Below are 25,791 nucleotides of genomic sequence, written 5' to 3'. Positions count from 1 at the left end.
ACAACAGAGTAGCTGACGGTGGTGTAGAGGGAGTGATTCTGACTGCAGACTTTTTTTTTTTTACACAATGATATGAGTTTGAATCCCGTACATATGATTGATTTATATTTATATGTATTTGTCTTCTTCTTTTAACTGTGCTACAGAGTTCTTCTACGTGACACATGTTTGCACTAATCAGGCTCCAAAGACGTTTGTGTGTTTTTTTACCAACTTTATTGTTTCAAAGGAAGAGCAACGAGCTCTCTTCCTGTTTCAACATGAACAAGCGACGTTTCAAACTCCAGTGGACTCGTTTCCTCAAAAGACTCCAACGTGGAATCCAGTCTGTTTTGACCAAAGACTAAATGAGAAGGTTTGACGTTGTAATGCAAAACTAAACAATGCGGCATTCACGAGGACAGCTACGTGTTCTCTTCCTGGTTTCAACAGCTGCCGTAACTACGACAACAACAGACGCGTTCAGCTGAAACTCGCCAGTTAACATGGTCCCTTGTTAAACCATAACACCCACCGCCCTGGCAGGCAAATCAAGCGCTTCCAAATACATTACATTACATTTTTTCAAAATAAAAGCCCTGTCAGCAGTGACGCCGAGTTTTCTCCAGAATTAGACCTGTAATAAATGTGTAAGCTTTGCCAAACACACAATACATTCCCCTTCCAACAAGGTGCTTAACCGTCAATGAAGTAACCCTCATTGCAAACGTATTTCTTTCAAACACTTTTATTTTAATACACACCGTCAATAATCTTACTTTTTCTATGCTAAGTCAAGTTACTGCTCTCTGACGAGAATTGTATCAGCTTCCGGTTACGCCAGTTCAACTTCAAAATAAAGGACCCGAAACGTAAAAAAAAGAAAAAAGAAAGTAAACTAGCAAATACAAAATTGTAGAAAATATTCACCTTTCCTAACAACCTCTTAAGAATCATTTACACATACTATTTTTTTTTTATAGAAATATAGTTTTAAGATACCAAAAAGTGACGCTGTTTCAAAATTGTTAAACGTGACGCTGCTACGTCCTCTCGGTCGTGGTCACGTGACATAGCCGCGCTGGCTCGGTCACGTGACCAAGCTCTCGGACGCACAGAAAGAGCCCAGCTGACTCTCCGGTTTATAGCATTCAATTAGTTCCCGACCACGACCATCATGAGTGCGAGCGGACAGTAAGAGGTCTAACGACGACGTTAGCGCGAGGTTTACCGTTAGCACGAGGTAGGTTGTTGTTGTTGTTCGTTACGAGCTTTATGGGGTAGGCTTGTTTACGGATACAAACATGGCACCTTTACGCACAACGAAGAGCTAACGGTGGCTAACCTCGGTTAGCTGTTATATGATGAAGATGCTAAACAAACCGCTATGTTTCCATGCTAATACCGGCTCGAGAGTAGTAGTAGTGTTGTTGTTGTTGTCGTATCTAATGTAACGCTAGTAAATCCTATCGTCAGCCCACACCTTCATTGCTATTATTTTATTGTGTGTGTGTGTGTGTGTGTGTGTGTGTGTGTGGGAGGGGGGGGGTCATGAATGGACAATTAGAAACCTATGAAGACGTTTTTTTAGTTTGACCGCACCGTGTTAGTTTATTATCAGTAAACGTACAATATCAGATTTATTATTGACGTTAAGACCTTTGAATGTAAACAGGAAGTATCAAACACGCGCACACTGGTAGAACAGATATCTGCACACTTACATCTACGCAGAGAACACTTTATTCTTAGCTTTCTGTCAGGTTATGCATGGTTGAGCTGGAATGGCAGGTTTAAAAACAAACAATCACGTCCCAATCACTGTATGCAGCACACCTGTGCACACCTGACGTCATCGCATGAATAATTCCCAGATTAATCGATAGTGAAAATAATTGTTTATCCGCATCCCCGATGAGCATTCATCATAAACAAAAATTATTTGAAATTGTATTTTCATGAGCAGATCACGAGCCGGCCTTCTCGTAAAAGATTCCCAGATTAAGTGAATCTTTCATTTTAATTTCCTCTCTTTAGAGACTCATCTGAAGGCTCCAAACAATGAAGATTAGTGAGAATATGTAACGTCGCGGTGAGCTGTAAAGCCCAGTGCAACATTAACAATGCTCAACATCTTAACATCTTGATGCCATGAATCTCTCTCCATCATATCTGCATCTCCATGGTGCTTCAGTTTAGTCCTCTCGTGTCGTGGCACGGCACATTGTGAAACCTGCAGCTCATGAAGTGCTCTCAGCAACGTTGTGGTTACTGAGGAAGTCGCAGACTCACTGAACCACAGAGGAGCTGCAGAATGTTCATGTTCACACGCGGGAGGCTTTGTGTTTAAACTACGTCTGTAGTTCCACTGTGTCGCGTTAAAAGGAGACTACAACGCCCTTTAAAGTGTCCATGTTATAAGTTGTCTTTTAAATACGATCCAGTTCCGTAAGTTCTGAATTAATTTGACATTAAACAGAGAAGATTTAAGGAAGTGTTCTCACTAGACGTGCAGTTATAACAATTGCAATTTTTGGTGCCTAGAAATTGCGTCTACAGTCTGAACTGTTGTGTTCTCGCTGAACAATGAAGTGACGCCTTCTCAGTACCAATCCATGTGATTAACAGCAGCGGACCTCAGGCCATGATGGTGTTCTCGGAGGACCTCGGGTCATGACGGTGTTCTCGGAGGACCTCGGGTCATGACGATGTTCTCTGAGGACCTCGGGTCGTGACTGTGTTCTCGGAGGACCTCGGGTCATGACGGTGTTCTCTGAGGACCTCGGGTCATGACGATGTTCTCTGAGGACCTCGGATCGTGACGGTGTCCTCTGAGGACCTCGGGTCGTGACGGTGTTCTCTGAGGACCTCGGGTCATGACGGTGTTCTCGGAGGACCTCGGGTCATGACGGTGTTCTCGGAGGACCTCGGGTCGTGACGGTGTTCTCTGAGGACCTCGGGTCGTGACGGTGTTCTCGGAGGACCTCGGGTCATGACGGTGTTCTCAGAGGACCTCGGGTCGTGACGGTGTTCTCGGCGGACCTCGGGTCGTGACGGTGTTCTCAGAGGACCTCGGGTCATGACGGTGTTCTCGGAGGACCTCGGTCATGACGGTGTTCTCAGCGGACCTCGGGTCATGACGGTGTTCTCGGAGGACCTCGGGTCGTGACGATGTTCTTGGCGGACCTCGGGTCGTGACGATGTTCTCTGAGGACCTCGGGTCATGACGGTGTTCTCGGAGGACCTCGGTCATGACGGTGTTCTCAGCGGACCTCGGGTCATGACGGTGTTCTCGGAGGACCTCGGTCATGACGGTGTTCTCTGAGGACCTCGGGTTATGACGGTGCTCTCAGCTGTCGCTCCGTTGCGCTGCTCTTATGTAACGCGGTGGCTCAGTGCTCCGGGGTCAAGCATTGTGATTAACAGACTGTTCAACACGTCTCTCAGAGCGACGCTAAGCCGACGGAGAACAGAACCGGTCATGAAACCATCACGACTCGCAGCCTCACTTGTAAGGGTGCAGCATGTTATTTAACGAGCGTTGTGTCTCTCTGGTTTTGCCTCGTGCAGGTGTCGATGCTGGACTCTCTGATCTCCCGGCATTAGGATCTGTGAGGCTGGAAGAGACGACGCCCGGCCGTCCACCAAACCAGCCGACATGATGGCCTCCAGCGACGTGGACAACCGGGGAGAAGGTAGATTAATATCGAGTGTTGCGAGTCTCTCGGATCAGCAGGGTTGTGCTCTGATGTTAAGGTGTCGTGTAGTATAGAGAGGAGCTACGGAGACGCTGTGGGATTATTTGTAATCCCAGCTGGCAGGTAGACGCTGACTCGGCAAAGCTGCTTCCGTTTTCTTTTGGCTCAGCTGGTGTGTGTTGTTGGTTCAGAGGAAGCAGGAAGTTAGTGATAAAGGTGCACAATCTGTGATACATTTACTCCCAATCCGCTTCTCCTCAGAGCGACTGACTAAATTAAATGATTTGTATCTAATTTCTACTCTTGATTCATTCAGATTTTAGTAAATAGTTTCTCTGAAGTCCATTAAAAGGCGGCCTTCAGTTTCACTTCTCACACTACGAGTAGAACTTCCTTCACTAGAACATGCCTCATCAGTTCCTCTCCGCTTGTAGAAGGACGATGAGTCACCAGACACTAAAGTAAACGTGTGTGTGTGTGTGTGTGTGTGTGTGTGTGTGTGTGTGTGTGTGTGTGTGTGTGTGTGTGGTGAAGTGTTTCACATCATTAAACACGTCTACTAGCAGGCAGGTAGCAGCAGGGCGACTCTGCCAAAGCAAAGAGTTCTCCATGTTCATTACAGTCAGCTGCTGACAGAGCGCTCTGGACTAGAGATCATGTGTTTATCTCGTGTGGAGTGTTTTTGTCAAACGGGTTGTGAGAGAAACTCGTCCCACATCCTGATGGTGCCACGCGACTAAAGAGCCTCACTCCTTCTCTCTCTTTTTTTTTTTTGCATTCTCTCCTTCGCGGCAGGTTCTTTGTTTTCCGACCCAATTCCATCAGAAATGGATGCGCTTTGTCCTTCTCCTCCAGGACCTTCCAGACCCCAGCGCTCCTACGAGAGGATCGGAGGACGGGAGGGAACCTCGTAAGTATAACGAGGCCCGATATGTAACGACTGCTGTTAGCCCGGCTCTAATGCAGAACGACCATGTTCTCCAGTTTCTGTCAGACTCTCATCCACCTGTTGAAGGGGAACATCGGTACGGGGCTGCTGGGCCTTCCTCTGGCTGTCAAGAACGCAGGCCTGGTGGTGAGTACGCAGCGTTATTACGTCATCACACCAGGTCACATGACGGGGTCTGGAGAGTGTTTCTGATGTTCACGGCAGCGCTAAAAGAGCCGGGGTTGCGGCGGGAAAAACATTTGCATGTTGCTGCGACCATAGTTAGAGAGAGAGATCGGTGAGTTTATCCCTTCCGTCATGTGACACACGGAGGGATACGGAAGAGGTAACGGCCAGGTTAGAAACAGAAGTAATAATATATATTATAGAACATGCATCTTAACTTCATATTTTAGAATTCAGAGTACTGACGCATGTAAACTTCACTTCTTTCGCTCTTTCCTTGTTCCCTACTTCCCTCCAGATGCATCACACACACCTTATGCATCACACACACACTCTCGTCCACATGGAGTATATTCCATATACGTGCATCTGTGATCACGCTGGACTCTGTTCATTGTCGTCCTGGTTTCATTATGACGGGGGGGACTTTAATCTTCAGTGTTGATCTTGCTCCTCTGTCTCTCTGCAGCTCGGCCCCATCAGCCTGCTGTGCATGGGAGTCGTAGCGGTCCACTGCATGACGCTGCTGGTGAAATGTTCCCACCACCTCAGTGCAAAGTGAGTAACGACGCCTCGAAGGGTCCGAAAGCGTGAAACTCCTCATTTTCACTGGATTTCTGTCGCGTTAACTGACTTCCGGCAGGTAGAGAGGAGCTAAACGTGGATGTTCACCCCGTCCCACAAAGCAAACAGCAAAGACTTCCATGTGTCAATAGACCACAATGCAATGCAGCCACGATCTTAATGCCTTTTAAATGGATTGGACTTTTTGGACTTCGGGAGGTTATCGGTCACACTTGTTATTTAGAAGGAAACCTCAGTGGTTTGTGCAAATACAGGATGTTTGGCTTCCCTCTGTGCTCCTCGTTCCCGGAGCTCCGGTAACGTGTGCGTGCGTGTCTGTGTCTGTGTGTGTGCCCGTGTGTGCGTGTGTGTGTGTGCGTGCGGAATGAAATATATTAAATAAAGTTTTGTGTCGACTACTTTATGTAGTTATTCCAGTAATGGATGAAGCTGTAAAATGCAGCTTCGTCTTAATATTCTATTCTAAACAACTTTACGAGTTAAGACCGTCCTTAAGTTCACCGTCCTGCTCGTGTTCACTCCCGTGATCTCCGTCTGCCTGATTGCGTGCGAACGCAGCATTAGTCATCACTCCTTTCCTCGTCACCTTTCCTTGCTCCGGTGGTGTGATCTCGACTACTTCCCATTAAACTGGACAGAGAGATACAGTGGCTCCTAATCAAAGCCCCTCTCCTGGTGGTTCACACCGTCTTGTGTTTCACTGTCGCTGTTTGTTTCCAGAGATACTTCTGGTTTCTCTCGTATTATCTTAACGCCGTGAAGCTTCTGCTCTGTGTGTTTTGTTTTCACTTGTTAGCTTGGCTGCCCGCTGTGCCAACAGTGACAGATTACACTTTGTTTAGGCGTCTCTCTCTCTCTCTCTCCCCACGCTTATCCTGCTGTGTAAACAGCAGCACACAGGTTTACAACCACACACACACACACACACACACCCCAGAGCAGCTCCACCAGTGCATGTCCTCACCTGTCCACTCTAAACCCATCGGATTATGTAAAAGGAACCAATGAGGCAATAAACCTCAAAGTATATGATCCAGTATCTGAGTGACAGCTGCTGGTGTGTGGGGTGACTCAACACACTCTTTATCAGATCACCAGCCGTGTGTGTGTGTGTGTGTGTTTGTGTGTGTGTGAAGAGTTAACAGTCGACCCGCCCGTCTACGTGGTGCCTCCCGCCCTTTGCCCTGTTCATGCAGGATGTACACACCAGCCGAGCCAAAGAGGATGAAGCAGATGGAGCGTGTGAATGAAGCGCTTCCACCACGAAGTCGAGATATCTGAGACGAGACGCTGCTTTCTGTTTCTTTACTGCGGAGTCGGCGTCAACACTTCCTCTCGTTCCGTCATAAACACGCAGGAGCAACAGGATGCATTTACTAAACCTTTTAAATATGTAGTTCACCTCCAGTCTTTATTAGCTGTTTCTGTTCATTTAGCAGCTGTTTTGGCAGTATATGGTTTCATAATGTCTTGTTTAAGGTTACAGTGGTTTTACTAGTCAGCCTCTTCCTCTATACAGTCTGTGGTGTGTGTGTGTGTGTGTGTGTGTGTGTGTGAATGTCTGAAACTGTGTTCCTGCAGAGCTCCACTGTGTGCATGTAGCACCATCATGCGTGACTGTAAAGCTCACTGGTGCAGAGAGAGAACGAGCTCCGTGCATGATATCTAAATATTAACTCTGTGTTCAGAGCTTCGTTCAGTCACAGCGTCTCGTCCCCAAAGGGAACATTTAATCCAACCACATGAATACAGTGTCCGTTTAAAGATGTGATTTATTTTGTTTGTTTCCTCCTCCAGGATAGGCCGTCCGTCTCTCAGCTACGGCGAGGCGATGCAGTACGGGATGGAGAACGTGTCGTGGCTCAGGAGACACTCTCAGTGGGGGAAGTAAGTTCCCTTTAGAAACACCACCAGAGTTTCTTTAAAGTCGTGTTTTAGCTCCTTTTATATGATAACGTCTTCAGTAACGGCCATGTTTTAGTAAATGATCTAGTGTTTTAAGGCGTAATGCATCAGCTCCGTCTCATGAGGGTATAAATACTGTTAGAGGCTCTCCCACTACTACTTCTTATTTTTTCAATTTAATTTTCATTTGTAAAAGCCAATATCACACATTTGCCTCAGACGGCTTTACAGTCTGTGCAACATTCAACATCCTCAGGAGAGCAACTAATGAAGGATTCCTCTCCCAGAACAGATGGAAGTACAATAGAAGTGTCTTCTGGACAGGTTGCTGTAACTTTGGTTACTACTTGTTGGGTCAATTGAGACAGAAGAAGTATTTAGTTCAGGCTGAATATTTACCGTGTCGGCATTCTTCCCTTTTGTCCGACCTCTTCTCTCTCAGACAGACGGTGAACTTGTTCCTAATCATCACCCAGCTCGGCTTCTGCTGCGTCTACTTCGTGTTCCTCAGTGACAATATCAAGCAGGTGCTGAACACACACACACACACACACACACACACACACACACACACACACACACACACACACACACACACACACACACACACACACACACACACACACACACACACACACACACACACACACACACACACACACACACACACACACACACACACACACACTGAAGCGACTTTAAAAGGGTTAGTTTGGATTGTTTTGGGTGATATGACGCTACACACGGCTCTAAACATCCGATTAAACCTTTGCCTAAATGATGAAGAGGTTGAGCTCAGATCTAAAGGTGTGAACCTGTTTTCTCTGCTTATGGATTCATGTCGGTGGCTCAGTTTGAGGGCTCACGTGAAGGTTATTTTTAGGTTCCCACAGTTATGTAAGAGTGCTGCTCGTACATGTACTCGCAGAACAGTGAGAAGGTCTCAGTGTTGACTCACTCTAGAGCCAAATAAATAGGTCACACAGGAGAGGAGTCACATGCTGCAGCTTCAATAGAATACACTAGAACTACATCTAACAGTCGTTTCACTGATAAAACTACAAACACAATTCTTATGCATGAGGGGGGATAGAAATGGAAACGCAGCTTTAGAGGATTTGCAGGAACTTGCATGAGGAGACGTGTTATGGATATTTTAAACCTTTTGCTTTCTTAAATATGAGACGCATGTGCACAAAGCTGTAGTGTTTCTGTGAGTAGAAAACTCTTCAGATAATAAAGTGAAGATGTTGAGCGACTGTGGTCCAGGTTGGACTTTATTTGTGCGGTGCAGTTTCTCACCGCTAGGTGGTGATGTCTGTCTACTGTGTTGGTCTCCGTTCTTCCTCCGTGACATGAACGCAACGCAGAGTAAAACTGCATTGAAACCATCAAACTTCTTTTGGGAGTTACCTACTTACTACCTGTACTCACCACAGCATGGAAACCCGTTCCTAACAGTAAAAGACAAAATAAGATGATATCTTGTGTTAATATAGTGAGAAACCGTTTTTAAAAAAATGACTTTTTATCTCAAAATATTGACTTTGTGTCTCAAAATAATTAGAAACCTTCTGAAAATATTGACTCATGAAAGCTTCTCTTTATTTTAAGATACCAACTCATTGTTTAGAGATGAGTCGGTCATTATTTTGGGAAAGTTTCTCAGTATTTTGGAATACTAACTTATCGTCTTGAGAAAGTTCCCATAATCCTATTTATCATCATCTTACTGGTGGAATTGGCTTCTGTAGAAGAAGTCGTCCCTCATGAAGATGCCTTCAGGCACCAGTCTCCGGCAGACTTCCTCGTCTCGTTCCTCCGCGCTCACCTTCTCCATCCGTTCCTCCACCAGGTGGTCGAAGCCGCCAACGCCACCACCTTCAACTGCCAAATGAACTACACCAACCAGACCCAGGTCCTGGTGCCGAGCTTCGACTCCCGCCTCTACATGCTCTGCTTCCTGCCCGCCATCGTGCTGCTGGTGTTCACCCCCGACCTCCGGTGCCTGGCCCCCTTCTCTCTGATTGCCAACCTGATGATGACGGCCAGCCTGGTGCTCATCTACTTCTACTCGCTCACGGTGAAGCACCTTCTTTTGTCTCCTCTGCTTTAACCTTCAGTACCTCAGAGGGGATGTGCTGCTTCTCCGCTCGGCATGTTCTCACTCTGACTACGCTTACATTCAGACACTAAACGGCTGTAAACATGTGTCCTCTGCATGCGCTCCAGCAGTCTGAGTACAACATAATCCCTGCTGACAGATTTTCAGTCATGTTTAAGCAGGTTTTGCATATTTTAGCTCCAGCTTGTGCCTCTGTTTGTGTTACTTGAGGTTTTTCTTGAAGTACATCTTTTTATTTATTTATTTTTTTCATATATCCACAAACTACGGAAGCCCTGAGAGGCCAGTGAGAAAAACAAATACCTGGTGATTCATTTTCTGAAGTCTGATTTTTTTTATGATGTTTATGACTTCAGAGCAGATTTTGAGAAAAGATTAAAGGGATTTATAAAGATTATTCTGTTAAAACCTGTTCTGAGGTCATTAACAGGAGAGAAAACACTTATTATTATTTCTCACTTTCCTCCATAACTAACAGAGAAGAGATGATTATTTTCTGCTTCTGATACTTTTCCTGATTTGTGTTTTCTGTCCTAAACTTTTAAAAGACGTTAAAAACTGGGAATAAATCTGAATTCATGAGTTGAAATACTTAAACTTAACTTAAACGGATGTACACATCTATGAATCTAAAAGATGAGGAAGACAAAGATCTGAGCGTGACTTCATAACAATATTTCTCTAGATTTGTTTCTTCAAACAATGAAAGTGAACCTGAGTTATTAAAGTGAGAGATTCACTGTGTGAGGACTGAAATATGTGAATATTACGATTTCTGGAATGCAGATGAAGCGGTAATCCAATGTCAGACGTTTCTTTACGACCTTTACACTCTTCTCTCTCTGAGAGTTTATAATGTTTCCACCCTGCTGATCGGGTCCTTGTGGATTACAGGACAACCAGAGTCTCCAGATGAGCTGTAGGAGTATTTCATCGTGCACCTTCTGCAGCTGTACAGACGTAAAGCAGTCGTGTTCCCTGAGAAACCGCCTTGTCCGGGAAAAACAGCAGATTGAGCACTAAGAGAGATGTGTGGCCCTAAAGGTGTTTATGTGGCTGATGAGTCACCAGAGCAAGAGACCATGAACTCTAGAAGCTCGTTGATTTTGTTGCTGGCGTTGTATAAAGATATTAAAGTGTCGACAGACGAGGGTAACACTTTATATTAGCATCAATGTAACTGCTGTAGAACAATGACTCCATCAGCGTTTAGATTGGTTCCCTACGAGCCTCTCCTTCACACTTCTCAATGACTCTACGTCGTGGTTTAGGGTGTCACGGCTCATCACGGTGACCTTCATTTTAAGAGCATTTAAAAAACGTTCTACTGAAGTGAAGGTTTCCCTGTAACGACAAACACTCTGTCGGCAGCTACAGATGACGCTTAACAGCTTTCGTTTTATTTCACAGTAATGCCAGTTCTCTTTTTATAACTTATCAAAGACATTAATCACATTTAATTGCTCTTTTACAAGCAGTCATTTGCACGTTAACCAACAAACGAGTGGTGCGTTGCTACTCGATGTGATTACAAATGAACCTCTTGACTTTAGAGACGATGGGTTCAGATGTGGAAGAGCAGCCGGAGCGTTCAACAAACTCAAAACGTGATGATGCAGTTTTTGCAGAATGTAGAGTTAATGTTCTTCTTTCCCTGCAGAACATCAAGTACCCCATCGACCTGCCCAAAGTGGGCAGAGCTGTGGACTACCCTCTCTTCTTTGGGACGGCCATCTTTGCCTTCGAAGGGATCGGAGTGGTACGTGACGGACTGATGTTAACTGAATGATGAAGCACAAGGGTCAAACACGCCAACATCTAAACCGTTAAAGCCTGTTTACGTCTGTCTCTGCAGGTTCTTCCTCTGGAGAACAAGATGCAGAAGCCTCAGAGGTTCCTCCCGGTCCTGTATCTGGGGATGGGCATCGTCACCTTCCTCTACATCAGCCTGGGCACCATCGGGTACATGTGCTTTGGAGAGCACATAGGAGGGAGCGTCACTCTCAACCTGCCAAACTGCTGGTGAGACAACAACATTAACACTCCTCGGATTATAAATAGATATACATTTAAGAGTTTGTTTTACTACTTTGTCTATTTATGTCTGTAGATTCCTCCTAAATTAACCAGACGTTACCGTTAGATAATGCCTCATTTGCATTTTGCGTCTCAGCAGACTGTCTTTGTTTCTTTTGTAAATTGGGAAAGAACCCCGTCGCCTCCAGGAAACGGGTCCCGGGTGTTCAGCAGGTCTACCACAGTTCATGAAGACCAGGTGTTTTCAGGATTGAGACTAAATCGTAGTGTAATTGTTCGATGGCTATTCAAACGCTTTGGATTATTACCATGTTAATTGGCGGAGTCGTCCGTGCACACACAGGGAGCTAATCATGAATCTACAGACGTTGCATGTAGAGCAGGTTAGCAGAGTAATGCTCACGCTCTCAGAGAGAACTCGCTGAACTGACTCCTGTCGGTGGGTCTTCAGGTTCCTACATGACGACTATCGGCGCTCATCTTCTCATTACTTGTTACTATCGTCACATCTTTTTTTAAATGCCTCCCGTAACTGGACTGATGCCACTAATCAGTGGAGTAGATTAGCTTTTCAATAAGGTTGAAACCTCAAAGGCTATAATTACCAGCACTTTATTTAATTTGCTGTTTACAAGGACGACCGATGAATGTCTCTAATGTGGTTTTTTTTCGATCTTGAACATGAAAGTTGAGGCCTTGTGTTGATGCTTGTTTTGTATTTTATGATTTTTGATTTGCTGCATTTCAGCGCAACAAACATATTTAAATATGATTTAATGTTTTAGGTGTAACTTTGAGTCACAACACTTTTCATTTAGTCACATTTCACACGTTTAACTCTTGTGCTCTGATGTCCTTAGAGGATCAACATGCTGCCTTAAAATGATATTTTAATATACAAAAGAACAAACAAGAAAATGTTAAGATAACTAAAATTCACCTTGGGTATAAAAGCCACGTTTCAAAGATGTGTCTTAAGGTTTCTTTTGTCCTCTTTTGTAACCATTTAAATGTCGGTTTGTTTACATAATGCCGTATTATAGAATGCATGATGTTGTGCTTTAATGGCGGTGGGATCAGAACTATCATATAGTGCTTAAGTCTCCTTTCTGTTTCCTTCCTCTCTCTCCAGGACGTACCAGGCGGTGAAGCTGCTGTACTGTTTCGGTATCTTCATCACCTTCGCCCTTCAGTTCTACGTTCCTGCAGAGATCCTCATTCCTCCGGTGTTGGCCCGCGTGCCTGAGAGGTGGCAGACGCCCGTCAACCTGCTGCTCCGCACCGTCTTGGTCATCTTCACATGTGAGTTAACAACCAGACTAAATCATGCAGTGCCTCCGTCCACAGTGGAGCGCACCGTCGCTGTGGATTCTTTTGCCATTTTGATATCCGGTAGGAGATAGAAGGAGATAGAAATCATGCTTAAGTTCCAACAGACACACGCGTATCTTCTTTTTGTAAATCAGGGTTTTTCCTGCATAGAGAATCCTTCAGATTGGGTTCCAGCTCGAGTGTCTTCATGGAAAAACACTAGTTTCCAGCAAACGTTGCACTTTGAAGGTCATCAATAATGTAGAATGTTTCGTCCTGAATCTAATCTCTAAATCAATGGTTCCCAACCTGGGGGGGGGGGGGTCACGACCCTTCAAGGTGCCCAAAGACAGTCACCAGATCCTTCAAATAAAAGCAGAATATGAATCGCTGTGATAAAGGTTCACGAGTAGACGTGACTTTATGTTTTCAGTTTGCTCGTCTGTTCGTTGGTCCGTCCCGTTCTCTTCAGCGTAATATATCAGGAGCGCCTGGGAGGGAACTTCTTTACATGCTGCCAGTTCGACTCAAGTAATCTGTGTGGGTATAGTGCAGTATGTAACCTCTATTATTGCCACTTCGTCTGTATGTGTTGTGTGTCTGCAAACTGCGATGTGAAGTGCTTCATATAAAAGCCGCCGTTAAACGATGGACCTTAATTTAAACCCCTCAGTTTAAAGGGAGATGTGAAGGTTTTTATAATATAGCAGATAAATGTGACGATCTACTGTTGAGTCTGATAGAGATGCTGGTTTCTCAGCACCAGGGACGACTTCAGACCGTTGTATTATTACGTATGCTTCGTTGAACAGCATTGTGTGTGTGTGTGTGTAGTAGGACATGGAGCAGAGAATAAGATGCTCTGTAGAGGCAGAGATGCATCTCTTATACCGCTTATTGGACTCATTCAGAGAGACGTCACTGATGCTTTCTAATAGCAGGTCTGTGTGTGTGTGTGCTTGTGTACAGTTGGTTTAATCCAGTACTTCTTGTTATATAATAACGCATGTCAAGCAGTTCCGTCAGACTTAATTGAGTTATGGAACAGCAGGCATCGCTTGTTAGCTTCGGGATCATAATTACATTCATTAGCTGTGATTGGAGCCTGTAGAACATTATGCAAACTCTACACGGTACAGGTTGCTGCACATGCATGTTGATAAGATGATAAAAGGTAATGCATGCATGCATGTGCCACATCATGTCCGCAGGTCATATGCAAAGCTGTGTGTGTGTGTGTGTGTGTGTGTGTGTGTGTGTGTGTGTGTGTGTGTGTGTGTGTGTGTGTGTGTGTGTGTGTGTGTGTGTGTGTGTGTGTGTGTGTGTGTGTGTGTGTGTGTGTGTGTGTGAGGAGATGGTGCAGGAACAAGAAAAGTCTTGTTTGCAGTGGGAGCCGGAAACAAGTCTCCGACACATAAACATCTTCGATATTGCTTTATTGGTTTTGAATCGAATACAAGATGAGACCGAAGCAGAGCATTGTCTTTATGTGTGGAGGAGATCGTCTTTGAATCAACAGTAGATGTCGGTTCCTTGCTGTCCGGAGGGAGAAGCTTTGTCATCTCTACACTACTGCTACCGTACTCATTTAAATATTGAGACTTTGTTTCTGTCGGTCTGCGTTGCAACCTCCAGTTCTCCTGAGTGAAGCAGATGTTAAAGAGCCTTAAACCTGCATTCTCTCTAATGTCCACCAGGGGGCGACTCCTCTGGTTGTATAGAAGTCTATGAGAAAATGACTCTACTTCTCTCTTGATTTATTACCTCAGTAAACATTGTAAACATGAGTTTATGGTCTCAATCTCTAGTTTCAAGTCTTCTTCAACACAGCATGATGTTCATTTAGTAAATGATGGTCCATTTAGAGTCACACAGACCATAAAGCAGGGGATGCTTTAGGGGCGGGGCTACACAGTGATTGACAGGTGACCCCTGAACGTTACACAGAGCCGGTGCATCACTCTCTTTAAGCTTCTTCTAAATGTTGCAAAGATATTTTAATGTCTAACATCTCAGACACTAATAACCAGAACGGCGTGAGCGATGTGAGTGTTTAGAAGCCTGAAGGATGTCTCATCAGATGTTACCTCTCCTAAAGAGAGGCAACATCTTCAGCGTGAGGAATCATTTTGTCTCGTTGACATGCTTGTTTACTCGATGCATCGTTGACATTTTCAAATGTCTTCGCTTAATGTGAGATTAAGCCAACAAATCATCTCGGCGGTAAATCTGCCATCTGAGTGACTGTGAAACATGGATTCTGTTTTCTCTTAATTTGCAGTCGGATAAGAGCTAAAAGAGAAGAACGCCCTGAGCAAACTCTCTCTCTCTTTCTCTCTTTCTCTCTTTCTCTTTCTGTCTCTCGCTCTCTCTCTTTCTCTCTGCTGAGCTTTGACTTGTGCTCTGCTTTAAAGGTCAGGACATTTCATTGCTGTGAGATTTCTTTTGAAGTGAGCACTCTCTATTCTAATGTAGCAGAGAGAGGCTGAGGGTTGAAGGAGCTTACTGCTGCTGTTCTGGATCAAAAGGCCTCTGAGTGACGGCTGTAGGGATGCCGTGTGTTTTTTTTCCTTTTTTCTTGCCGCTGTATGAGCCATGATACCATTATGGGGTTTGAAAAAAGGATTGCCTCCAAGGCAGAGGACTTGGATTGGCGTTTGATCCGGTAATAAATCTCAAGTGGGCGTTCTTAAATGTCGAACCGTCTGGTGAATCTGCATCAAGTGATTGTTAACCAACAGAAGAAGATGGAGGACTTCCAAAACCACCTCAAAGGAACGAGCCTCGCTGAGCTACGTCAGCCGGTTGTGATCGATAGCGAACACTTGGCCTATGTCCCGTCTTTTAAAGCTGCATTAATCCGTTCTTTTGGCCACTAAGGCGCAGACCAACACAACAAGCTTGTGAGGAAAATGTCTCTTTAGCTCATAGATGGTTCACTGTTTGTTTCACCGGCTGTGTCTCCCTTCATCCAGATGAGCCAGCGTTGTTAAAGCCTATTCGATTCCAATTCTTGCTTTCCATAATAACCCCTTTTTAATGGAGCTTTAAATACACAACTTGTATTCACCCATACTAGCTGAGAAGCCATGAAGCTTTTATTTTTCCTGCCTGTGTTGACTTCTTTTGTCTGAGTCACTTTTTCACAAGCTTGAGCTGAGCAGCCAGTGTGTGCTGTTAGAGCCGTTGACGGGAACAAGAGAGGACGTGAGGACGTTGTGTGAGCCTCCTCGTCTCCTCCTTCTTCTTTTATTTCTGTTCTTCCTCCTGTGGCACAAAGGTGACGTGCCACTGGGAATGCCTGCTGCATGTTGCTGCAGTGGCGTCATGTTTTTTACCCTTTCAGAAAACATGATATGTTCATTTCACCTTTTACTTCTTACTGAGCTGATTCACCTGTGTAGTTGGGCCTCCGCTCTCTGCGCCGTTCAGCTCATCTGAATTACCTCGTGTCTGTTAGCAGCAGTGAATCAAACATTAGATGTGATGAACGTACTGTAGGTATCTTTAGAAATGCAAAAATATAAACCATACTAGAAGCAGCTGGAGCATCCTGTTGGACTACAAAATTACGTTTTCCTTCCATTTAAAAATAGCATTTATTACAATAAACTTACGTTACACTCGTATGTGATGATGGATGTCTCTCTAAAAACCATCAGCCTCCACTCCTCTGGTTCCTTTTGAAACCAAGCTGCTGATCCGTTCTCCCATTCAGACACAGTAACCTGAGAGGTCCAACACTGATGTTGGGCTATGAGGCCTGGCTCCTTCTTATGCTCTCTCATTTAGAAGCTAAACATGTTCCTTATTTCACCAAATCCAGTTGGCCTGTCATTGTAGTCACTGGTGCCAAACCTTCTCTGAAGTAACTGAAGCACAGAGAAGAAGTATAACAACTTCCCCTCATCAGAAAGTTTTCTGTCCAGAGAAAGAGAACTTAAGCCACCAGCGTGTGACCCCTGCCCCTCTCATCCTCTGGTATAAAACATCACCGACTGGCTGAGTGAGGAAATATGAGCACGCTGTGTGCAGCTTAGTGTCCCGACATGATGCGACTTATGAGTGTTCAAGTTGTGGGAGTTTGCACATTTGCAGCAGGTGGTAACTACTCAGCGACTTCAGTGCAGCTTTATGCACAGGAGAGTCCGCAGAATGTCAAAGGGAACGACCGTCCCGCTGTGACTCTGAAGCTAATATCAGGACCTTTTGGGGCCGATCACCAACTGCTGGAAGCGGTATTTGACCGATACGGATCGCCGATCATGGTATTGAACTTTAGAGATGAGAATGAATGGATTACTCTTTTGTTTATGGGCAGGCAACCTGTGCAACAGTTCGAAATGGCCGAACTCCAGGCTTCATAACGTCAGTCCTCAAAGCAATGGAGGACGTCACGATGACTACGTCCACTTCTTATATACGGTCTATGTTTTAGAGACGCAACTCATGACTCCAGTGAAGCCATTGAGCCACATAGAGGAATCTTCTTACGTGTTTCTCGTCATCTGATCGGCCTTTTATAGAGACCACCGATCAAACTATTTAGAGAAAACATCGAAAACAACTCTTAAAATATTGTCTTCTTCCTCATTAGAATAGGACAGAAAGTAATGTTCCCAGAGCAGGACGTACAGGTCGACACTCTGGAAAAAGTGCTGTTGTCATTAAAGCTTCTCTTGCACTCAGACCCCCTCAAATGCCCGGAGTATCACCCCGAGGCCTCTTTAAATAGACGGGTCAGTGTGACGTAAAGCCGGGAAAGGACTCCAGTCTCTCTCTGATCCTGTCGCTGTTTTATCCTCGGCCTTGTTTGGTGAGGAGATAAAGTGAAGTGGCCTCTGGGAGCTTCTTTACCCCACAGTGCTGGGGTCTTTTTCTCATTATTTTCATTGTAGTCTTCCCAGAAGTGCTTTAAGCTTAATGTTGAAATCCGTTCAGGTCTTTCTGCTTTGAAGGCCTTTTCGACGATGTTTGCGCTTTCTTGGCACAACCATCAGTTGTTGGTTTTGAATGCAAAGGCAACCAGAAGGCATGAAGATGCTTTTATACAACGAGGTTTTTGTGATTTTGGAATTGTACTGAAAAACCCTTGCGTGTCTCTGAAAAGATGGTTTCAAAGATTATTAAACCGCAATTGACTCTATAGCAAATTTAAGTATATTTTTGTCACACAAAAGAAATTTCCAAAAAGAGTATTATTCATTTTATTTTGCTATTTACAACTGTGTTTGATCTTGAAGGGCATAAAAGCCTGAAAGTTGAGCCTGGAGACCTCAAAGACACAAATGATTGCCTGCAAAAAAATGTGCTTCTGCTTGGAAATCTGAACTATTTCAAACCACCTTGAGATGTTTTCTGTCGATCAAAGATGTTCCTCAGCGACTGATGAAGGTGAAACCTATAATGGCAAAGGCAGAAATGGTTTTCTGTACGTTAACATGTTGGAGCTCTGAGCCACAGAGATTCAGTCGGTCAGTGTCACTTTTACTGCTGCTTCTTTAAGATCTGAACTTTGTTTATCACAAACAAACCATTTCATATCTGCTTTGTGGCGTCTGCCCCGTCTTTGTAACCTCACTGAGGCTTTGCTGTTTCAATAAAGGTTAAATGAAATAAATAGTCATCACAGTCCGAATTGATTGCATTCCCTCCAGCAGACTGTCACCTCCTGATTAAATTAATTCAAACTCAGACAGCTCGTAGGGAAGGGATGTAATGACGGCTCCTGCTACCTTGTGTTTTTGTAATTTTAAACAACCAGGAGATCCGATTAATTGAATTGGTTACTGTGATGAGTATACATCCTGTTTCCACTTGACCAAAGGACGACTCTTGCAAAGTATCCCAAGGCCTGAAATAACCTATTTCGTTTCCTTTAGAAGTTCCAGTCATTGGTAGAGGATCTAGAAGGAATAATTCAGTGGGGACAGCCCCCCCCCCCCCGAACGAGAATGTTTAATTTCAAAGGAAGGAAATGTTTGTACTCTTCTACGAGCTCCCGCTAGATATTTGCTCCTCAGGCCCACAAATGTTTATTTAATCAAGTGAACATGAGTCATGATGATATACTGGCTCGCTGTTAATACAAAGGATGGATGAAAATGAAGGTACATACAACTACACTTCACTTCTTTCTTATATATACAAATATGCATGTAAATGGTATATGTAAATATCAGTTACACAATTATGATTATGCTATATTGCTTTTTTAAGTAGTTGTGCTACTAACAATGATTTACATTACCAATTAATCCATGTCATTTATTTTTACAATTAAATATGCGCTTTGTAAAATGGTGAAGGTGTGAAGAGTACATCTGGCATCTCTGTGAGGCGGTTTTTAGGGTGGTGCTTTGAGCTAATTGCTAACATTAGCATGCTAGCATGCTCACAATGCAAATGTTGGTGGTAAGCAGGTTGGCGTGGTCTCCAGCTTACCGTAGCGTGTTAAAGTCTGCTAATGGTGTTGGGCTGTGGCTCATTGTTGCAGCAGATCGGTGGTTGGATCCCAGGCTCCTCCCGTGCCCGCCGAAGTGTCATTGGGCAAGACGATGAACCCCAAATCTCTCCCCAAGGCTGAGCCATCGGAGTGTGAACTAGTTCAGTCCCGATGGGCAGGTCGTACCTTGGACATTGTTTCCCTGATCTCACATTTTAAATGTGAAGATGTCGGCCATATCGCCCAGAGAACTTCATAAAACCCTGTGGTGAGGTCTTCAGATGTCTCGTTAAAACCCAAAGATTTACAAGTTTAATTGAGGAAATGAGCAAATTCTCACGTTTGTCAAGCTATGACGAGAGAATGTTGAGACTGAAATGATCAGTTGATGGCTCAAAGTTGTCTATTAACACTAGAACAGGTAGAACCTGGTGTGTAAATCACGCTGATGCCACCATTAATTCCGCTCTAATAGTTCAATTCCTCTCCGATGTCGTCGACAAGTTGCAGCCTCGTACTTCTTGTCCGCCGGTGCGTAGAGCAGCGGTGTAAAGTCATTAATCCAGAGAGTCTGTTGGTTTGTAGAAGACCTTTTGTTGCTGACACGGTGATGGAGCGGTGGGAGAGTGGGAGGTGAGCCGGGGGTTTACGTATTCAGACAGACGAGGTGTGTTTGATGCCGGTTTAATGATCCTTTCAGGGTCACGGCTGGTTAGTTAAATGATTGACGCTGCTGGTGAAATCGAAAATTGCATAACAGCATATTTAAGAGTTATCTAACTTTTGTCTTCTTCTTTGGAACATGGTTTATAGATTAGTCATTGATCGCCAGGAAAGATGAACAAAACACAGAGCTGGCTCATGTTCAGACCTGTTGCCAATTATCCCACCGTCCAATTACTGTCACTGTTATGGCAGAAAACAAGTCTCCATCCATTCTGCAGAGCAACCTCTGCAGTGCAATATACCAACGTCATTTGTAAGAGACATGCAGCAACACACTGGATAGTAGCCGGCAGCCAGGACTGTTCACCATTACAGGATTTATGGAAGAGGGAAACATCACATATGCAGAACTGCAAAAAGGTATAAAGCATTCGCTCAGAGGACGAAATCGAGCTACGATTCTCAACCAGGGGTAGAATAGTTTATTTTTAATATTTAATTCACTATAGAAGTGAGCTTCAATGTCAGGAGAAGAGTCATGAGAGACTTTTCTCATAGTTTCACCAACGATAGAGTTCTGCTCTAAATATCACCGAACAACCAAAGTCTTGTCAGTCGGAGTGAAATCTAATCAAAGGGGATCCGTGACCCTAAAGACCACTTCACTTGGTATCATTTAGAAATAAATACACATTGAAATGCCACTAATACATTAACCTTCAAAGAATGAGTGTAAAGTGGTATATATTTAATAAGTATGTCTATTCTTAGGCCGCCATTGGGAGGCGGGGCTAAAGCAAATGTGTTTGCTCATGCTCTACGAGCTCATGGATGAGAAAAGATTTGCCGGAAGATCTCTGTAATTTGATCTGAATTCTTTACTCCTAAGTCACCACTGAGTAAGTTGTGTGAACGTGGCCACACCTCCATCACTGTATCCAGTTGTCTTTATACGTCCACCTCTCCTCAGAACAACCCTGATCGTGTTGATATCACTTGAGGCATGTCGTCTGAAACCATGCTGAGTAGATCCACTCCTTGCTCATTAACATCCGCAGACCTCGCCTGTTCACTTCCTGTTGGTTGCCAGTGAAAGCAGCATGTCCTCCATCTTTTAATGAGCTACAGTCCGCTGAGCTGCAGGTCAGCCAGACCCGGGCGTGCCAGATGAAAGTCGGCTCCCGCCAGGTGATTTCTGGCGGCGAGGTGAAGAAATGAGACGGTGGGACGGCGTCTAGTACGTCCTGATCGACTGCGGAGAAAAGAGAGCTCAGACCCTCTATCAGTCTTTGATCCAACCCCAGACGGAGCGTCCCCTCCTGCTGACTATCGCTCGTGGCTCTGGAGGTAATTGACTCCATCTTTCCTCCCTCAGTGGATGTAAAAGTCGGCGGGCTCAGTCAAGAAACTGCCTGCTGACTGTATAAATTCAGCCGGACCCCCACTTCCCTCCTTCCCTCTGAGTCTGTCCTTTTTATTTTCGTCTTGCGGCTGCTTATTTGAGCCGGCCTGCCCAGTTTCTCTGTTGATGCTGGTGGGTGTGAAGTTAAAAGCTCAGTTTGTAGATGAACAGTCAGACAACCTCTGGTGAACAAGTTATTTCAACACCTTTCTGCCCCGTTTAACATTCAGCCGCCGTCATAGTACCCTAACCACCTAAGATCTGTTACTGTTGTGTATAACTGTTGTTTTGAGAGCGGATTCACATTGAAAAACAGGCATTAAGATGCTGTTTGAACATATATATGTAGGAGTTGTAGACTCATCGTTCTTCTTTGCTTTTACTACGATGTAGTAATAAAGCTGTGGCCTAGCTGGGTCCCTCGTCCTCACAAAGACGATGGCCAGAAATGAAAGGTGCGTTGTTGACGAGGTCAGCTTGCCAGTATCAACATCATCACGTCGTCTCTCTTCTCCGACGTCTTTGTCGTCCTCTGAAGGGGTCTCGGCCCCAGAGTTAGTATTTTCTCTTTTGTTTCTGTCCGGCCAAATCGAAGCCTGCCGAGTTTGTTGGCGTCTCGTCAAAAAGAAGAGCAGCCTTCACCGGGAGATGGAGAAGTGACCGGTTTGCTCACCAGGACCTTGTGGTGGCTCTCTCTCGCTCTCTCTCTCTCGCTCTCTGTGTCTCTCTGTGTCTCTCTGTGTCTCTCCCCCGTGTAAACTCGTCACATGAAAGCTCGACCTTGCCGTCGCCCCCCCAGAGGCTAATTTGACAGACTATGTGAACACGCAGCAGCGAGCGATTGATTATGGTTCAAAGAGTCTTTTCATCAACGAGAACGCCCCGATGTGTCCTCACCTCTCGCTCCGGAGGAGATGCTAACGGACAAGATGGTGTGTGTGTGTGTGTGTGTGTGTGTGTGTGTGTGTGTGTGTGTGTGTGTGTGTGTGTCTATCCAGGTCACCGACACCTGGGTTGGGACATTGCAGTGCGGGCGTCATTTTCATCCGAGCCCCCTTCACTGTTTGTTCCCGTCTCTGCAGCAACGGATGAAGATGACTCAGCTCTCCGGTGACCGAGACCGCTGACGTGTGAAAAAAACAACAAAAAAAACAATTCTCTCAATCACACCTTTGTTGTCTCACAGCGTCCTCTGTCCTCTCCGTCTCAATCTGTCGTCTTCTCTTCTCTTCTCTTTTTGTTGCACATAATCACTCTTCTGTACATCAGAGAAGATGCTCGTTGCCGGAGAGAGAGATGCTAGTAAATCCTCCAAAGAGGCCAACGGTCGCAGTCCTGAGTTTCTTTGAACTACTTTTATTTCTTTTTAATCCATCACTCAAAAAATATTCCCTGGCTTGTTATAAAATGTAGATATGAAACAGTGAAGATGCTGCCTCACGCGTTATAACACAAGAGTTTCACCAGACTCCCTCCATGATGTTTGGAGCTCAGCTTTATATCGTTCAAGTGAAAATCCTGGAAGAACCGGATCAGTCCCGAGGAAGATGAGACTGAGAAGCTGTTTTTAGTGTGAATCAAGACTCATAATTCATAATTCATCACAAACGTATGTTGAGAAGTTTAAAAAGATTTTTCACAACCATCCCCTTTAAGTCCAGTTAGTTTGTTTCCTGCAGGTCTTCAGCACAATGAGAGCCACACGAATCGTTTGATCGATTGAATTGTTGCTTGTTTTCATTTGTGTGTATGGTGAACACTGGGGAAGAAAGTTTGAATATTCATGTTTATCATTGAAGGTTCTTCATACGACATGAAGGACTTTAATGAAGTTTAAAAAACTTCAAGTAGAGAAACACAACCAGTCCTTTTAACAAACGTCTCTCTGCTCGTCCTCCTCCAGGCGCCCTCGCCGTCCTGATCCCGGAGCTGGACCTCGTCATCTCGCTGGTCGGCTCGGTCAGCAGCAGCTTCCTGGCGCTGATCTTCCCGCCCATCCTTCAGATTCTGACTTTCCACACGGAGGGCACGCTGTCGCCACCGGTGACCGCCAAGAACGTCGTGATCAGCCTGATCGGGCTCATCGGCTTCCTCGCGGGGACGTACATCGCCGTCGAGCAGATCATCGCCCGCACCGCTCTGAAACGCGTAGAGACGCTCGCCTCCTCCTTCAGGGTCCAGTGATGACAGGAAGTGACTGTTAGTGGTGGAATGACACCCCCAGGCCATTTAGAAACCATTTTTATTTCATGTTTGAGCAGTAAGAAAGCCGTGAGGACTCGTGGTGTTTCACTACTTCACTGCTGTGTCCCGTCATAATCATGACACGCCAACTGCCGGCTACGTCACTCTTCATCGGGTCCAGGATATTTAGCGTAATCTCATGAGACGGATCATTCCTTCAGGTAGCTTCAGGAGATTTTTAGGAGCGGTTTTAGAGGTTAGTTTTCATTTAAAAGCTACGTATAGTGATGTTTTGAGCAAATTGGCACACGTGCTGATATTTAGTGGACTGGTTTCTCAATTAGAGCTTTTAGACCATCAAACTCTTTTTTTAGAGGAAAATCTGATTTATTTTTGTCACACTTTGATTTATGCCTTATTCAGCACGACTTTGACGACACACAGACTTTAAATCGAGTAACTGTAACGTAACCAAACGTAGAACAATGAAAGGGTTGAGTATCAAAAGGTTTATTCTTTTTATTGGACACAGCTTCAATTAGGAATTGGAAGTATGGAAGCCCCAGAGTGCCAAATGAGGAAAAACAAACGTTCTGTTGATTCATTTTCTTTCTTTTTTTAAAATCTGTGTTCCTTGTTATTGTTCTCATTTCTCCATGCACTTTAAACACAAGGTACGTATGTTGTGTGTTAGCGAGTTGTGTAACATTAGTGTTGTCTTTCCTTCAGATAGAAATAGTTTTTCAATCTGCTCTCAGAACACGGTGGTGGTGGTGAACTTCAGCCTCTTGTGGCCGAAATGAGTATTACAACAGATATAAATAAACGTAAAGAAAAATCACCGAACATTATATTGATATAAGATACATTTTTTTTCTCACCTTCTTCTTTAGTAGTAGACACGGGAGATAAAATGATTTAGATCAGACTTGGTAAATGAATCACCAGATTTTCTTTTTCCTCACTGGCCGCTCAGGGCTTCCGTAGAATTTCATTCATCAAATCCTGACGGCGAGGTTACACGTGTCCATGCAGAGTGTTTGCAATATAACTATAAAGTATGGAAGTAAATTACACTTATTGAAGGAAGAAGTAGGATGTACTTGTGAGATACTGGAGAAAATGATTCTTGCTGAACATAAAAGCAACACGGTTACTTCACTAAGCGAGGATCAGTGCAGCGTTTCTGTTGTCGTCCTCACAAAATCACAAAACGCTGGAACATCTGGCTCAAGAAAAACTCAAAGGGAAAATAGACGACATCGAACTTGTTCGTGACGAGATGAATATTTATATTTTACTGTGTATTCGATTTTTAAAACCTTTTTTTTTTTTTTCTTGCCATTTTTGCACAAACAAGAAACCAGGATTTTATTAAAATCTCACTGATGCTCAACCCCAGAACAAAATCACCTTTTCTCAACAAAACTAATAAATACATCAGACTTTAAAGAACGTAGTTGTACTGTTTTTATGTAGGAGCTCTTCTGTGGAACTTTTTTTTCTTTCTTCTCTTTAAAACTTATTTTTTTGATCCAATTTCTTCTTCTCTGTTTTGATGTTTACGAACATTAAAAGTTCGGGTATTTTTTTTTTTTTATAGTTTTATTTTTCTTCAATATTATGCATTTTTAAGACACACAGCTAAACCCTGAAAACGTTCCGTTGGTTTAATTCCAGAGAGGCTCTGCTTGTAATATAATATGTATTTAATATAAATCGTGCGTTTTTAATTACAAGCCACAGGTATTAACTCATAACTCAAACCTGCTTCAGACACAAGTCAACCCGTACGATCGGTTCGTCGTAGAGCTTCTGCACTGTTGTGTGTCTTCAGTGTTTGTGTGGCCGCATACGGACGGCTTGTTTCTAAACTCAGCTGTGAGCCTTATGTGTGAAGCTGCTGATTTAAATCACAGCGGAAGTCGCTTTTGTGAATATATACATTTGTTGCAATGTCCACACACACACACACACACACAAAATGTTAAATCTCATTTTATTTACCCATTTTTCTCCTGTTTCCATATACATGTATGTGTGTATATATAGAAAATAGTTTGAGATTTTCTCCACTGGACACTTTATGAGGATGATGAAGATGTGCAGCTACCCAAAGAAGACTCATTTCATTTTGCTCGTCTTCATTTAAGGCGGAAAACTTGATTAATAATTATTTTTCGAGCAAATGTCCAACTCAAGTTCTCAGAGGCCAACGGTTTAAAAAGCTGCACTCTACAGATGTTTGAGATTTGATCAATTAAGAAATGAAAGAGTGCTAAATTGACATTTTAAGGGTTCTGTTTTAATTCCTTCATGAATAAATAACATTCAAAAATA

The 25,791-nt window shown here is 44.1% G+C and overlaps 2 protein-coding genes across 9 annotated transcripts in view; both read left to right on the top strand.

The window, feature by feature from the left end:
- Window positions 1-25,791, top strand: part of LOC306702024 (uncharacterized protein) — a 272,978-nt gene that overhangs the window by 33,290 nt on the left and 213,897 nt on the right. The window lies entirely within an intron of this gene.
- slc36a1 (solute carrier family 36 member 1) lies at window positions 1,087-25,791 on the top strand. 2 transcript variants are annotated; one of them, XM_079167517.1, is made up of 12 exons: window positions 1,087-1,222; window positions 3,550-3,674; window positions 4,533-4,587; window positions 4,662-4,752; window positions 5,261-5,349; window positions 7,174-7,263; window positions 7,724-7,808; window positions 9,137-9,364; window positions 11,067-11,165; window positions 11,262-11,428; window positions 12,576-12,745; window positions 23,171-25,791. In XM_079167517.1, the coding sequence occupies exons 2-12, from the start codon at window positions 3,638-3,640 to the stop codon at window positions 23,449-23,451; spliced, it is 1,392 nt and encodes a 463-aa protein (XP_079023643.1). In that variant the 5' UTR covers window positions 1,087-1,222; window positions 3,550-3,637; the 3' UTR covers window positions 23,452-25,791. The 2 variants fall into 2 exon arrangements, with proteins under 2 accessions (XP_079023643.1, XP_079023642.1); XM_079167516.1 differs by having other exon boundaries at window positions 4,473-4,587.

Source organism: Pholis gunnellus, assembly GCF_910591455.1.
Source record: "Pholis gunnellus genome assembly, chromosome: 10".
Taxonomy (NCBI): Eukaryota; Metazoa; Chordata; class Actinopteri; order Perciformes; family Pholidae; genus Pholis; species Pholis gunnellus.
This window is presented reverse-complemented; position numbering and strand designations above follow the sequence as displayed.